The sequence below is a fragment of the Formica exsecta genome, unplaced genomic scaffold, assembly GCF_003651465.1.
Source record: "Formica exsecta isolate Colony F162 unplaced genomic scaffold, ASM365146v1 scaffold562, whole genome shotgun sequence".
NCBI classification, from domain to species: Eukaryota; Metazoa; Arthropoda; class Insecta; order Hymenoptera; family Formicidae; genus Formica; species Formica exsecta.
This window is the reverse complement of record NW_021852868.1, coordinates 579,944-596,166: the sequence shown is the minus strand read 5'-3', so window position 1 is coordinate 596,166 and position 16,223 is coordinate 579,944. Positions and strand designations below refer to the sequence as shown.

At 34.5% G+C, this 16,223-nt stretch overlaps 3 protein-coding genes across 10 annotated transcripts in view; 2 read left to right on the top strand and 1 right to left on the bottom strand.

Moving 5' to 3' along the window:
* Window positions 1–9,306, bottom strand: part of LOC115242077 (carcinine transporter-like) — a 43,655-nt gene extending 34,349 nt beyond the window's left edge. Inside the window, exons 1-2 of one of the 2 annotated variants that reach the window (XM_029818113.1) lie at window positions 8,956–9,306; window positions 8,585–8,631 (exon numbers count right to left, since the gene is read on the bottom strand). In XM_029818113.1, coding sequence (XP_029673973.1) covers window positions 8,585–8,631; window positions 8,956–9,106 — 198 coding nt within the window. In that variant the 5' untranslated portion in view covers window positions 9,107–9,306. Of the gene's footprint in view, window positions 1–763; window positions 865–8,584; window positions 8,632–8,955 lie in introns of those variants that run through there. The other variant, XM_029818116.1, reaches the window with a different exon arrangement.
* Window positions 2,656–14,025, top strand: LOC115242081 (glutathione S-transferase-like). 7 transcript variants are annotated; one of them, XM_029818132.1, is made up of 5 exons: window positions 2,656–2,933; window positions 10,020–10,187; window positions 10,618–10,785; window positions 11,591–11,733; window positions 11,984–14,025. In XM_029818132.1, the coding sequence occupies exons 2-5, from the start codon at window positions 10,043–10,045 to the stop codon at window positions 12,149–12,151; spliced, it is 624 nt and encodes a 207-aa protein (XP_029673992.1). In that variant the 5' UTR covers window positions 2,656–2,933; window positions 10,020–10,042; the 3' UTR covers window positions 12,152–14,025. The 7 variants fall into 7 exon arrangements, with proteins under 7 accessions (XP_029673992.1, XP_029673987.1, XP_029673988.1 ...); XM_029818127.1 differs by lacking the exon at window positions 11,984–14,025 and having other exon boundaries at window positions 2,656–2,817; window positions 10,027–10,187; window positions 11,591–11,922; XM_029818128.1 differs by lacking the exon at window positions 11,984–14,025 and having other exon boundaries at window positions 2,656–2,817; window positions 11,591–11,922.
* A 388-nt stretch (window positions 14,026–14,413) lies between these two features.
* On the top strand, window positions 14,414–15,984 carry LOC115242082 (NADH dehydrogenase [ubiquinone] 1 alpha subcomplex subunit 8). The gene is made up of 3 exons (XM_029818133.1): window positions 14,414–14,747; window positions 15,188–15,363; window positions 15,472–15,984. Exons 1-3 carry the CDS (start codon window positions 14,619–14,621, stop codon window positions 15,695–15,697), a joined length of 531 nt encoding a protein of 176 aa, XP_029673993.1. The 5' UTR covers window positions 14,414–14,618; the 3' UTR covers window positions 15,698–15,984.
* Window positions 15,985–16,223: the final 239 nt, after the last annotated feature.

The window sequence follows — 16,223 nt, the reverse complement described above, 5'->3', positions numbered from 1 at the left end:
TATTGTTCATCTAAATTCATCATGTAAATTTTATTAATTTCAAAGTTTTGTGATATTTAAAGTTTAAGTTTATTTATTTTAAGTTTATCAATTATCAAGGAAAGGTAAATTCTTAATATTTCTCGATGAATGTAAAATCCGAGCCAAAGCTCTCTCCTCTCTTTCGAGACATTCTAGATGTTTCCAAAATTTCTAAAGTCATTAACGAGAGTCATTAACGTTATCTTCCTTGTCATACACGCCGTATAAATTCCACGCACGCTATTCGGCTCGTACAATTTCCCGCGAAAAATTTCCGCGAGCAATATATATATATATAGTTTGGAGTCGTAAAATACTGCGAGAGTGACGAATCGCGGGGTCTCGTTTCTGTATGTGCGCGTACGAACGCACATACACACATATATATATATATATACACAACACACAAAGAAGCGTAAATCCAACCGTGCTACTTCCACGTGGTACGCTTTGGATAACACTAATGCCGGCGGTAATTGAATTTTTCGTTTAAAACTTAATTTAAGTCTTCGAGATATAGAGAAAAAAAAATCTTAACGGTTCGGCCGTTTTCACGAATAATTGGGATATTTTTTACTTGTAAATATTGTAGAGTTCATAAAAATGTTAGCGTTTTTTCATTAATTTGCATTGATTTAAATGAAAAAAAAAAAATATATATATATATCGCGAGAGCGGAAAACAGCTTCGCGCGGTCGCTCACGGTCGCCCAGGGAGCGATCGATCGTTTCGATACACTTACGTTAAAATACGTAACCGTGTCCTTAAACTGCTACGCCTACGGCCGTGGAAAACGCGCGGACAGGATCGCCGCCTTCGCTCATCGCCGGCTAACCTTGCACTAAGCTCCGTCATTTGGTTCGTGCCGCGATAACAAAATAACTCGTGAGCGTTGGCAGACGCATTTTAGAGGCTCTGCCGGATTCATCAGGGCACGCGGCACTTACGGTGACCGACAATTCTTTGCCACTTTACGGCGACCTATTAACGATGCCGCCGATTATGACTCTGTGAAAACGCCGGATTCGCGTAATCCACGCGACAGAAATATAAACGCGCATTTTATTCTATGTCAATGTAATAATTTTTTTTCAAAATTTTTCTTGTGCCTCTATTTTCCTAAAATTATAAAATTGTATGTCATCCCTTTCGTATTTATATTAAAGAGAAAGATTATATCAAAATCAAACACGCGCAAATTCTAGCATTATATCGTAATATAAAATTGCAATTACAATTGTAACTTTGTATATTGTAGAAACGTAAATAAAAAAACAGATAAGAACAACGTAACTATCTTTACAATGTATGTAATAACCAAAATTTAATAATAATGCATTATCCTTTAGATAAATCAATTCCATACAATTCTTTGACATTATAATCACAAATATATCTTGAAAATCTCCTACATTTTTTTAATATAATAAAAAGCAGAGGAAGCAAAAAAGCAGATATATAAAAAAAATTTTTATTGTTTTTTTTCTTTTCTCTCTTTCGTGTGTTATAAAAAAAAAGAAAGTATTCGAAAAAACTACATAAATCTAAATAATTTTCAAAATTTTCAAAGTATTTAATCAGTTTGTTGAGTCACATTGTAAGATAATATAATATTTCATTGCTCATTTTGTCATTATAGTGTCATTGTATGTAATTTATACATATAATAACGTGTATGCGGAAAATGTTATCGGTATCTGGCCTCGACATTGAGGGTTTTTTATTTTAACCGTTTTTTCATGTTACACAATAAAAAGAGCTTCTCTTACACGAGCAGACCTAGTGGCCCCGATATTGGAAGAGGCATCTATTGTGTGAAACTCACGAAGATGGAGATAACGTAATGAAACTAACTAGCTTGGTCGGACCAATTAATTGACCCAAGCACGACATAACATTTAAAGTATAGTCGTCTTCCCCTGTTCACATAACTGTTCACATCGTATATAATGTATAGAATACAATATAAAAATTCGTTGCTAACCAAAATTGCTCCGCGAATAAATTATGCGAAAAGATTAACGATATTCCGCGACATTAAAATATAATTTTTACCTGTCTCTCTCCCGCATTTTATAAAACAATAATTTTTATCATTTAAAATAGACGTTATATATAAATTTAGAGATATATTTTTTTGTAGAGCACACATATATAATTTGTTATCGTATATTTATCTCTTCCTCCTTCGATGTGAGTATTCGAGTATAGAAAATTATGTCATGTTTGTATCACGAATCTCATTTGCATTCCTCAACAAGCGTGTCTGACTATAAAGTAACAAGTTTCACTGAATCAGGGCCGGGAACTATCATCGTCCATACTAACCCTTGCTATCCTTGAAATATCAACTATATAACTAATAGTTTATATTTTTTTAGACTCGTAAAAATTGTTTAAAATATTAATTTTTAATTGACTAACGCTTTTATCGAACAATTCTCCCGTAAAAGTGACATTTCTCGCGTAAAAATTCACTCCTTTCCGAACGTGAAAAATGTGCGCGAATGAGTTTCGCACGGTTGAGTTTCGGGCCACCCCGTACGGTCTGAGAGGGCGGAATCTGGCGGGTGGTATAAATTTTCTGAGGTTGCGCATCGTGCTCGTCGGAGCCTGAAACTCGGCAGCGCGGTACCCAAGTACGAAGCAGAGCGCGAGTAGTGTCGAAGGAAACCGGTGGTCCTCCTGCTGTGCCGCGCCGTATCCTATTCGGTGCGACTTGACTTAGTTCCGTGTCGGCGCATCGAGTGCTTTTATCCGGGGTTAGTGAGAGAGATTTTTACGAGGGTGTGCGGGGTGAGTCGGAGATTCGCCGATGCGATAAATCGTCGCGTCATGAGTCGAGTGATTACAATATAATCCTTGCCCGCATATATCTGTTCATAGACGCCGCCGCTAAGATTGATAACGCGGTAATGCAAATGATTTTTTGTTCAACTATCAATTGCGAAATTACACGTTCGCCTCAAAGCGCGAAATATGCAAAATGTGTGGTAAAGCTACGTTCGACGCGGGTATAAATATATAAAAGGCATTAATTAACTAAGCAGATATATAAATGATTAATATATATAGAGTATCCTGAAATCTGTCCTTAGCATATATTCTCCGGCAATCTAAATTTGATTTTTCCTTAGAGAAAATGTCAAAGAAGATCGTAATTTTGTGCAAATTTCCCATTTTTTTCATCGAATATCTTTCGAACTAAGCAAAGTAAACTTCATTTCTAATTAACTGAAGAATATAATTTTGTTAACCTTTCAACACTCTACAAAGTTTAGTTTGCGAGAAGTCCTTCTTCTGCAATCGCTTATAACTCAGGAATTATTGACGATGCCTCGACATTTTTGCTAAGGAAAGATCATCTTTAAATTGACCAGAAAAATCTGCTGAAAGGAACATTCAATGGTTTTATGATATCCTGTATATAAGTGTGATTATATACGATAGTAACAAACACGGTAAAATCGTGAATGAGGTGATTTCTCGTGCAAAAATAAATCAAAAGTGTAGAAAGAAATTTTTTTATACGAGACTTCAGTCTCTCGAGAAAATCGATCTTGGCTATTCGTCGAATACACTTGTACTTGTCTAAGAATCAATTTGATATCTCTGTACAGACTGATATCTCTACTTAATTTCTATATTTGTAAATATTGGCAACATATGTTTTATTTTCAATCTAATCTATGCAGTTCTTTTGCTTATCGGCCTTCATAAAAATAACACGATGATATAGCAACTGAGAATGCATGTTCAAAATCAACTTCCTCGAAAACAAAGTGTCCTATAAAAAAAAAAAATTTTTTTCTAATTTCGTTTTCGATTTATTTTTACATGAGAAATTATCGTGGTTGTATCATCGTTACTAACACACCTAATATTATATTATTGTGACCTGAGCATTAGATTCATGTCATCTCTTTTTTATATATCTCTTAAATCCAATTCCATTTAAATTCCATTTAGTTTTACGGATCAATAAGTTCATAAATTTATCATGCATCATTTTCCCATCTCTTCGTATAGAACATCAACTTTTCAGATCGGCCTAAATCCAGTGACAGAGTTATAGCATATCTCTTTTATATGCAATCCTTTTTTACATATATAATCAGAAGCATTAATATCGTCTCTTTTATTCATCCCTTTAACTCAAATATCTCTCTCTCCCTCTCTCTCTTGTTCTGCAATATTTGAGAAACTATATAAAAAATAATATAATTTAACTATTTATTTTGTGAAGAAATAAAAAGAATCGGTAAATCGTATATTTTAAAATCTTTTTGTAAATGTTGGTTCACCGGAATTAATGCTTCTGATTGTATGTACATATCGCATATTATCTTTTATTTCTCTTAATCCATTTTTAATCCGATGTTTAAACGTTCAATTCTTGTGTATATAAAAAGCGTTTTTATTAATAAAACGTTTACTCATTACTTTTATTTCAAGTCCTCGAATTTCAAGTTTCAATTTTAAGAATAATGGGTTTTCTGAGGTAGAAAAGTATATTGGTAAAGTTGCCTTTATTTCGATACAATAAGAATCAAAAAAGAAAAAGTTATACGATAACCATGAAAAAGGGGGAAGAAAAAGGAGGTCATATTTAATGTCTTTACCCGTCTTCACTATATTTTTTTGCCCGATCCTTATAAAATCCTCTATATCGAATGTGGCATCGCGCCAAGTAGACTAGCGATCTCCATATCAAGAGAATCTTGCTTCGCCGAAATATACCAAGTACCAAAATATCTCTGTTTTCGCGTCAACTGTACTTTCCATTTCCGCAAGGATTACAATTCACGAACACGTTTCGTATTTTATCACGTTATCACACAGATTGCATCTGGAAGAGAATGAGAAATATTACGTAGCATGATTCACTCAACAATACACGATGTCTTTCAGAAATATGAAAACCAATAATGTCCCCATCATTTTCGACGATACTAATATTATGCGATATACAAAGAGAGGAAAATGCATATCCGACGAATCCAGGGGGTTCTGAAGTCCTGGTTGATTTAATAAGAGATATTTCAACACACACAAAATTAAGATTTATTTTTTCTCGAGGAAAATTGGCGTAATATCGGAAAGACTTATAATAACGTTCCGCTCGAGAGCGAAAGAAAAACGAAAGACGATACGGCTTTAATCTACTTAAGAAGTTCTTCAGAAAAATAACGAGTTATACGTTGTTTAATCGTAAAATATAAATAAAAAGAGAATGCCATCAACAATTATGTGATTAATGTGTTCGAACACAATTAGAAAGGATTAATTTATTAATCAAGAGAATATATACAGGGTGTTCAAAAAAACCATTCAATATTTATAGATATGACACACCATACTGAGTAAAAAGATCTTAGTAAACATTTTGTAACTGTGTAATCACCAAATCGCAAAGATCCGCAAGCGCCGGTTGATGACAACTGACTGATTGCCGGTGAAACTTTCTGTTATGAAGTATGTATGGAAATTGAATGAGGACATTAAAAACGCGGTTTATAAATAATGAGATAAACATCGCGTACGACACGTAGAAGCCAGTAAGTCAATTATGAAAAACATAACATACAAAACATACTAACATACAAAAATGTTTATATCTCAGAAACAATTGAGCTTTCGACCTATGTTTACTAAGGTTTTTTTATTTAGTATGGTGTGTCTTATCTACCATATAAATATTGAATGTATAAAATAATACGCTAAAAGTATCATAGAAATTTCAATTCGCAAAAATAAATAGTCCTATGTTTTTATCAAATATATCGTGATAAATTTTTCAACAATATATAATTGTCTCATTAAAAAGATCTTTTAAATAAGGCTTATCGTAAAAAAAAATAAGGATATCGTGTCAAATCGATATTCTCGAGATAACAAGGCATATGCTTTGCGGAGGGCTTTTCATAATCTCGCTTTCATCCAAAACTCGAATATTTGTGTTGAAGATGGCACGAAATGACTAATGAATCTGCCACCAGAAGTGGCGGAGGCAAACTTTTAGCATTGCGAATCCTTATTCCGTGAGACAAGGAGAGAACAGGTTTTGTGCTGAGGATTCGCAGTGTCAACATTAATACTCTTTCACCCCTTATACCTTATATCTTCCAGTTGTCCGCCCATACGCGCTGAATAAATGCTTTCGCAGGTACGAGACATCGATTTTACCGTCAAATTTGATTAGCAGAGTCCAGTTATTGGCACAATCTACGCTGACATTCGACTCGGTGTCCGCCTGTGCACGTAATCATGTTAAACAGTCGACAATTTCGGTTAAATCTGGATAACGTAATCGCGCAATAGTACAAAGATATAATAGAAACACTCATTCGATTTCAATCAAATTTACCTCAACAGGTTGAACAATGCGACTTTACAACATTCGCCATCCGTCACGATAATAAATGCAAGAAACAGTTAAAAGTACATTAAAAATCATATAAAAATATTTTTGTTACAGACACATTCTTATATATTTTTTTCAATAAAAAACTAATTTGTGATATATCATGTATCTATAATTTAAAAAAAGGAAAAAGAAAGAACAAATGTATATAGATTGAAGATGGGGAATCAGATGCATACGGGATGGAATATAAGATTTGATCCGCGATATCTATAGTTTACATTCGCTTGATTCGTACATATTTAATGCACCTGACGAATTAACACAGTGAATTGCATCCGTTGCAATTGGCATGTTGTATATCTCATGCAGCAATATTGTCCGTCACATACTTCTCTATCGGAGAAACCATCGGGCACCAAGTATATTTTCCGAGCAATAATCAATAAATGTCGTCTATGTATATATATGTATCCCCAACACCGAAACAGTCTCGACTGTTAATTAGAGAGAGATCCGCTCTTTGCGAAACTCTCTTGTTATTAGAAGATTAAATTTGATCAATGAAAACGGAAATATAATAAATATCGAGAAACGGAAAAATTCTACAATATATCAAAGCCTGCCATCTAAACATTCAATGTTTTGATAAAAAATCTTTATAATTTTTAATGTTACAAATATAAAATAAAATTTCTCACATGATCTCTCTCTCGAGATTCTTCCTTTATGGTCATATAAATGATTTACGCGTGCGAAAGAAATAAAATCTTTTCCAATCGCTCTCGAGCGGCCTTTCAGTTATATAATCAAAAGTTATCAGATCGGATAGTTTCTGAACCGCGAGAAAACGCACTTTCCAAAGTAGATTCAATATCTGCGCTTCATCAAATAGAATTATTTTATTATTATATAATAATCCACGCAATCTGCAATTTTTCATTCAGAAATATAATCTCAGAAATAAATTTTATAAATTTCTTCCGTCCGTCTAGGAGCGATCATTTTCTGCCAATGCACAAACAGATGCAATTAAAATGGAACTACCAAATAATTATCGCCTAGATTTCCCAACGGAAATATATACCACGAGTACATCGTCGTTGCTTATTTGTTTGACCGGCAAACTTATAAAGTTTTCTCATTTCGAGTTTGTTAACACGCAAAACCGCGGTTTGCTTAGCGCCTCATCTTAAGCCAGGCCTCCGCTTGACTTACATGTAAAATGAATTATGTAGTCTCATTTTGAAATTGAATTAAACTCGGGAAATATCACATTATATAATTATGCCTCAATTTTGATTTGCCGTATCTGCTGTTACTATCGCGTTAAAGTGAATTAAAAAATTCTGTTAATAAATTGATTCTGTTAATAATTGAAATTCATCGAATTTTTTTAGAGATGATAACATATATAACTGGTACGCGAAATATATCCACATGTAATGCGGGTTAATAACGCTTAGATACTATATGCGTATATGCGTATATGCGTGTAGACACGTGTATGTATGTGTGGAGTACAGAATTCTGCGATTTTCAAGAAAGCTCGGAATAGTATCCAGCTATACTCTACGCTCGCGTTTGCCAGTTATGTTTTGGCTTATCTACATTTCGGATGAACTCCGATCCTCGAAACTTGATAAAACTAGCTCCGTTCACGCGTGTAATCACGCAACCCTCGCGTTATTCTTGCGAAACAAGTCGACCACCTGCGGTGAAGATACTCCAAATAGATCATAGCATCTCACGGAACGACCGAGAGAGATTTATAAATGATCGCGAATTATCGTATAGATCACCCACAAAGATACGAGCGTTTTCGTTTTGGTACGATCAAGTTTTCGAATGAAAACTGGCAATACGACTGTAATGAAATATAGTATTGCAACTGTGAAACTAACTTTTTAGGAAAATTATTTTTATCTTTGAAATTACAAAAAAAGTGAGAAAAATCACAGATTCCGATTGCGCTCGGTTGAAAATTTTATATATTATTTAGAAGCTTAATTTAAAAATTTCAAAAAGGTACTACAACAAAATAGTATATTTAAAAAAAGGATAAAAAATATACGTCAAATACATAAAAAAATATCCAAACTTTTATGCAATATAAAAGTTCAAAAAAACAAGAAATTAAAACACATGCTTCTATGTATTTGGTGTTTTTTTTTATCATAAAATAAAAGTTTCACTCACCGGTCGATGCGCAGCAGCGGAGTTAATTATGCAGACTCTATGTTGATCTGTAACATACAAATATAAAATTCAAATTATAATTGCGCTCAAAATAATTTATATTGAACAAATTATGAGATTGTTAATTAGAAAATAGAAAATTCGATGGGTACAATAATAAGCAGATATTTAATGGAATAATTATTTAATAATTTTCAAAAGAAAAAAATTTTTTCAAGTATTCGCTTTTATAGAAGATCATATATAAAAGTCTCTTTTTTGAAATCATGTTTAAATCATCCAAAATAAACGAGCCAAATAAAATATGCGGAAATAGCCGCATGTACACGCGATTAATAAACGATAATATATAAATAATAAATCATACTCACCCCAAAGTTGTTCCGCCGTCGTCCGATGCCTCCTAAACCTTCCCTTCCTCACAGGTTGTTCTTCAGGATACGTCAGGCACTGTACTCTCTCGCGAAAATACGGTACAAATGTTAATGTTAATAATGTAATTGCACGTATCGTCCGCGACATGCTGAAAATGAACGCGCGACACTTTTCACGGCACTCCCGAACTAATTAAGCGACGCGCGATATTTTTCACGGCACTCCCAATTTAATTAACCGATGCGCGATGCTTTTCACGACACTCCCGAACTATAATTAAGACGAGACAAACCGTCCGCGGTACGATAAAAACAGACGCGCGATACTTTATACGGCACTCCCGAAATTTAAATTGATTGAAAAAAACAAAGAATTCGTTTTCGGAAATCAGATGTTTAATTTATTTTCTGATAAATCTCGACTTTTTGCGAATAAACGAATTAATATCCCGTTTCGCAGATCGACACCAGAAAAAGAGCGTTAATGAGAAATGCAAAAGGGGATATCAATAAAACGCGTCTCATAAAAAACCGTTTGGGTACTTGGCTTCTCCTTCAGGATAAATTCCTTTCGGGTACCAAGCCCTCCCACCGACGTCAAGGTGTACCCAAAATGGGAGGGTTTCACATCTGTAAAAATAAATATGTAATATAGGTATGCCCCAAGAAACGAGCGCCGATCGATTCGTCCCGTCTTTACAAAAGTCTTTTCTCTTAATAATAAAACAAATTATAAAATATATTATTACACATATTTTTAATATGATAGAATTAATTAATCGTACGGTCTGATAATCGCCAATCGCCCGTTCGAGAAGAATAATCGTATTTCGAGGAACGACATACGAAAAACGGATCATGCCACTATTTCCCTGCTCGAGTTTCATCGTCCAAATACTCAATATCAAAATCAAATTTGCCGACTAGGATGTTGCCGCATTATGCAGGATTTATTATCCTTGTCTGACAATAACAAGATTATTTCTTGTAGCCTCAAAATAGGCAAATAACAGCGGTTAGCCTCGAAATTGCATATAAAACTTTTTCGATACCTTGGAAAGTTTTCAGATCGCGATCGAGGAAGATGGCTGAGGAGCAGCCGAGGTACAAATTGATCTACTTTAATGCACGAGGTCGTGCCGAGCATATTCGCTACATATTCGCTTACGCGGGCATCGATTATATTGACGAGAGAATCACCAACGATTGCTGGCCTGAGCTTAAAAAATGTAAGTGTAAAAAAATAGTTTAATGCAAAAAAATTTAATGTCGGTTAAATTAATAGCGATATGTGCAAATACAATTTGTTCACGCGCAATATATAAATATGTTTAAATGCGAATCAAAATCTCACTTCAATTGTAAGATGCGTTGAATCCTCTACTTTTATCATTTATTATTGATTAATTAAATTCAAATTAAATAAAAATTTCAAGTATGGTAAAAAAGAAGATATTCGATTTGTGCTTAATATATCAAGAATTAATTCTTACACAACTGATCGTAATTTACACCTACAATTAATCAGACATGTGTACAATAACATCGTAATCGATATCTTGAGCGAAGACAAATTGTTCTATCTCTCTCTCCTTCATTGGCAAATGTGAACTTATTGTTGTTAAGCACGATCAGTCGATTGCTTTCTCTTGTTCTCAGCGATGCCTTACGGGATGCTGCCAGTTCTGGAAATCAACGGTAAGCCGATAGCGCAAAGTAACGCCGTGGCACGTTACCTGGCCCGTGAGCATAATCTTGCCGGCAAAGACGAGTGGGAATCGATGCTCTGCGACGTGCTCGTCGATACTCTTGGAGATCTGAAACAATGTAAGTGATACCGATGTAGTGTTCGATACGACGATTTCGATACGAAAAATTGCTTACGATGTCAACGTTTCACCCGGTAGCGAATCGATACTTTCTTTTCGGTTACGAATTTGCCTCAGGCGTCCCGTTTTTCCCGAAGGATCGTCAATGACGAAAGTTTTACATCTCTCGCTATGCAATTTCAGTTTCATCGGGCAAGTTCGCGCGAGCATCGATCAATAAACGTTGTCGATGATGCCCGAGCTTTCCGTCTTGTTCCAATTTCCCGACGTCGAAAATGGAATCCTCCTCGAGAAAGACCTCGAGATAGGGAGAGGAAAAAAAAAAAAATATGCGCGACGCGCGCGCGGTCCATGCTATAAATCTCGGAAAACTCTGACGGGCGCGAAAGTTGTTCCGCTTTTCGCTCCTCTGAAAGACACGCGTCTCCCGCGTGACCTATTTCCAAGCCGAGGTCACTGTATAATCGAGCGAGCGCTATCGTCCTGGAAAAGCTCCTCGTGAAATCTGACGCGCACATATACGTATATCGCATCGAATCTCATCGTCAATGTAATACAACACAATAATATTGCGGGATCGATTAAACGCTTAATGAGACATTGTAGCATTCCGTCACGGATTGGCACGTTATCTTCTTCGTTTGAGTTAGCATTTAGATCAATGAGCGGCTTTTACGCATTATACGGAATTCGCGGAGATATAGATATGTTATGTTTTAATCGTGGTTTTAACAATATAATTTGTCATATGAGAGACAGAAAGAGAGAAAGTCATCAAAGCTTGCGCATGATCTGTTTTTCAGTCATTTTTCAATATCGTACGGAGGAGGATCTCTTTAAGAAGGAGGAGAAGAAGGCGAAACTACTGAAGGAAACGATACCGTTTTACCTGAATAAATTCGAACAAACGGTCGCCGAGAACGGTGGTTACGCGGTCGGCTCTACGGTAAAGAGAATCTCAAATTTCTCAAGTAACAATTTTGTTGTTTCACACACAAAAAAAAATCTCTATTTTTTATTAAATATTAAATTAATTCTAGGATTTAGTAGACAGAATGTATTAAAGTTAAATATTACTTGTCATGCAATTCAATGTCCTGTCACTAAAATGTCTAATAAAATGAAATAAAAACTGGAACATGAATGCGTTAAATTAAAGCTTTCTGTGTGCAACACAATCACGTGGTGCTTTTCAGACTACGTGGGCGGACTTTGTGTTCACGGTGGCGTTGGAAAACTTTGAGAACATTTTCGGTGCAACCGCTTTAGAGAATTATCCGGCATTACGCGGCTTGAAGAAACGAGTGCACGAAATTTCCGCAATCGCCGACTGGCTGGCCAGACGACCTCATTCCGAGTTCTAAAATGTCGTTTCGACGACGGAAACTGAAAGGTGGCATCGACATCATAAACAAGTATACATATCCGCGCATGTATGTAACTCTTGTTGTCCCTGCGACAACGAGTCTCAATATCTCGCGTGTAAAATCGATATTAATCGTATCATACTAAGCGATACCTTTATTAGAACTATTCTTTTCGCGCGCGGATGCATTATTTTTCTTTTGCTTTCTATATCCGAAATAATGCTTAAAATTTTGTTCGCTAATTTTCGAACAATTTGAATTTCGGATCTTAAATTGTTCAGATCTTTCGCGATACCGATTTATTTTTCCTCATATCTGCTTTAAAAATGTAATATTATACATGCCTACTCTAGATAGAGAAAAGAATATTACCTATATTGTGTATTTTTCAAATAAAAGCCGCATAATTTCCTTCACTATTTGAAGGAAAACCACAGATTTCTATATTATATCTAGACTGCTAACAGCGATGTGACAGGCAGCCATTTATTGAACAGAATAGAATCAGGCTGTCAATCAATATTTATTTTTGAAGGGAAATATTTAATATAACTTTTATATTAAATATATACAAAACCTTTATATTAATATTGCAACTTTCCCTTCAAAAACAAATATTGATTGACAGCCTGGTTATATTCTACTCAATTGTAAATGGTTGTCCTGACTTCACCTGTCACATCGCTGTCAGCAGTCTAGTATATATATAGAAGCCTGTGACGAAAATAAAAAAGATTTTTCAAAAATACTGTCGTTTTTATCTTATTATCAATTTATCTTAGATCTTAGAAGATAATTTTGTCACGTATGCGAGTTAAAATCTTATACAGGTCGTTGGTCAATTTTAAATTGTTTACTGTACTTATTTTCGTGTGTGACGAGACGAAATTATACGAAAAATACACAAAAGATTATTATCGGAATGGATGTCTAGATAAAGCTTGTTCAATGTGTTCATTACAACGTGCTTTATGCATCGTACATGTGTGTGAATGGTATATTACTAATACACATACAACTTACATGTTGCCGACATCGAGAGAGATTAAGTATTAGATAGATAAATGTCTCTCGAACAAATCCCGCGTCTCTCGCTATATAATCGATATCGCTTTTATGTTACACAGAGTATCAGACTATACTGTCCCTTGTTTGTTTTGACGAAATGCATCTATCGGAATATATCGAGTACCATACAGGGTAATACTATGTATTATATGTGTGCAAAAAAAGAGACAACAAAAAAATATATCGAACGACGCGCAAAGCGATCAGTAAATTTCTTCAAAAAGAACCATATGCATCAAAAGGAATATAGTCGATAAGATTTATTGTAATAAAAGTTTAAAGGTAATTTAATGTGCAATCCCTCATTTTTATTGATAAGAACGTATATAGATATATATATAGATATGAGACTTTATGAATGTACTCTATAAGAGATATTAATGCAACGTCGTTTTTAAATATGATAATGAATGAGAAAACACAATGCTTCTCTAAAATCTATTTCACCGATCGTGTGAAAAAGGCAGCGAAGATAAGATAATAGACTTTCTACAGTGTGCTACAATAAAAATAATAAAGAGCTTCGTGCTTTCGTTGACGCTTCATCAATGATGTATTCGATTATATATACGACAACATAGTCAATTGTAATTACGAGAAACAATATCTTTTTTTTAGAAGAGAGAATACTGTAATATTATAATAAGCGTGAATGTATGTACAATATTATATATAATGTTAAGTGTGTGTATGTGTGTAACGCATTAAAGCGTATTGAGGTTATATATGATGTAATATAAATGTTATTGTGGTTACAGGAGACGGTACGACTGATAATAATACTGTAATAAAAAAGAAGCATATATATTGTTATTAATACATTAATACCATCCCATCCATAAAATTACACATATATCTAATTATTTAATAAAAAAAATCAGTCTCGTACAAAATACGTTTGAATTAACGTCTATTCTTCTCTCTCACAACTCAAGCATTTTGTCTTAAAATTTCAATCGACTACGATTGTCTTCAATTAAAATGGATGATGAAAAGTCATATTACCGTATCCTCTATTTAATTTGAGTACAATTATAATTTATCGCTATTCATAAATACCTTCCAATAATAAATTTTCCTGCGATACCTTGCCTCGTGACGCTTGATGCGCGTGCGGTGCACTTTTCCCATTTTTTTGAATAATCGAAGCGAGTATCGATAAGTCACAAGAATCGAAATCGAATGGTCACGACGATATCGATCTCCGCGCGAAACTGCACTCGATGTTAGGTTACCTTTACGTTCCTGGATCGTGTTTATGTGCGTGTAATGCATTTTGCGATTTCGTATTGAAAAAATCACGTCGAGAAGTTTCGTCGATCGAGACGTCTCGTACGATCGGTGACTGACGTCGCGAATGACAAGCCACCTCGGCGGAGAGCTGCTATAAGGAAATATGGCTGCGACGGCGAAGACCGTACTGCCCGAGGAGAGCGAGCTAAACGTTCAGGAGCTGAATGTTAGCTGGCCGGTGCTGCAAACCGCATCCGTTTATATCGGCAAGGCCTGCGAATGGTACAACAATGTGAGTTACCTAATGACCGAATCTCGCAACGATATTTACATTTATCCGCTTGTCTAGTCATCTCTCCGAAGGCTTACATAATGTTCCAAGTTCCTGCAGTAACGTTTGACATGTAAATAGTAATTTCATCTACATGCGATTCCTCTCTTCTCTTCGAAATATTCCGTTTCTTCGATTGCTAGTTTCGATATATTTCTGGAAATAATATATAATTTATATATAAATTAAGTTTCACAAATTATAATAATCACAAATTATATATACAGTTGGATTTAATATCATGTGCAATGCGCAATATAAATTATTCTGTGAATATATATAAATAATCATATCTGATTTAAAAAATCCAATTTTTGAAGTTATAGAATTATTTTTGCAATTTAAAAAGTATATTGAAAATATATCGTCACCTCATTATGAAAAACTTGTCTCTTCTTCAGGAATTTATGTTATGTAGAGAAGAAGAAGGTGATCCACGTCGTTGCCTCAATGAGGGGAAAAATGTGACTGCTTGTGCACTGGATGTTCTTAAAAAAATGAAGAAGAACTGCCTGGAAGATTTTAATGCGTACATGTATTGTCTCGAGAGATCAACGGGAACACTGGAGTTGACTCCGTACGTTATTTTATATTCTACTATGTTTGCATGTTGTGAAAAGGAGAAACTATGTTAAGTCTCTTTTTGTTCATGATAATATAACGATATAACATAAATGTCACTTAGATGCCGGAAAACACAAGCTGCTTTGGACGACTGCGTTCTTAAAAATATGAATATAGAACGTCCACCTTTTGGATACTTTTGCGAGGCCAAAGTGCACGATACATCGAGACCGCGACCACCGCCGAGGGATGAGCCTATAACATATCCAGATCCAACTCCTGGACTATCAGCTGACATACCACGTGAGAAGTCGAAATACAGCAATCGCTTTTGGTATAAATCTTAAATCTCTTGATAGATATCATTAGTACTTTGGTCGCGCTGTAAAAGTTATATTCGCAAGATTCATCAAATAATTAGATAATTATTATTAAGGAATCGAGCGTATGCGATTTGCAGTACGCTTCCGAATGCTGTAGAAACGTTTGTTTCAAATGAAATGAATAGAATTTGCTATTGTATAATATCTTGTGAATATAAATTTGTGAACAACAAAATATATAAGTGATAAGGCGCTTGATTATTGTTGTTATACCTTGTACAAATATAAATATAGAGCACTATAATATACTATTTTTGCTTGTTTCCTCAATTATATATATAAACATTTATAATCACAAAAAACTAATATAATTACCCAAATATTAAAATATAAATATATTATGACAGAAATTTATATTAATATTATATTTTAAAAATTATTTTTGCATTTAGTCAGATTTTAAGCATTGTATATATAAAAATCGGTTTAAATTAAGTTAAGGCAGATTATAGGACAGACAAAGTGAATATATAGCTTAGGGATAACAGGA

Bases quoted from the DNA above. Each gene is read 5' to 3' on its own strand.
- LOC115242081 (XM_029818127.1), top strand. From the start codon at position 10,043: ATGGCTGAGGAGCAGCCGAGGTACAAATTGATCTACTTTAATGCACGA. The intron at 10,188-10,617 runs GTAAGTGTAAAA...TCTTGTTCTCAG, and splicing joins CTGGCCTGAGCTTAAAAAAT to CGATGCCTTACGGGATGCTG. The intron at 10,786-11,590 runs GTAAGTGATACC...TCTGTTTTTCAG, and splicing joins TCTTGGAGATCTGAAACAAT to TCATTTTTCAATATCGTACG.
- LOC115242082 (XM_029818133.1), top strand. From the start codon at position 14,619: ATGGCTGCGACGGCGAAGACCGTACTGCCCGAGGAGAGCGAGCTAAAC. The intron at 14,748-15,187 runs GTGAGTTACCTA...TCTCTTCTTCAG, and splicing joins CCTGCGAATGGTACAACAAT to GAATTTATGTTATGTAGAGA. The intron at 15,364-15,471 runs GTACGTTATTTT...AATGTCACTTAG, and splicing joins GGAACACTGGAGTTGACTCC to ATGCCGGAAAACACAAGCTG.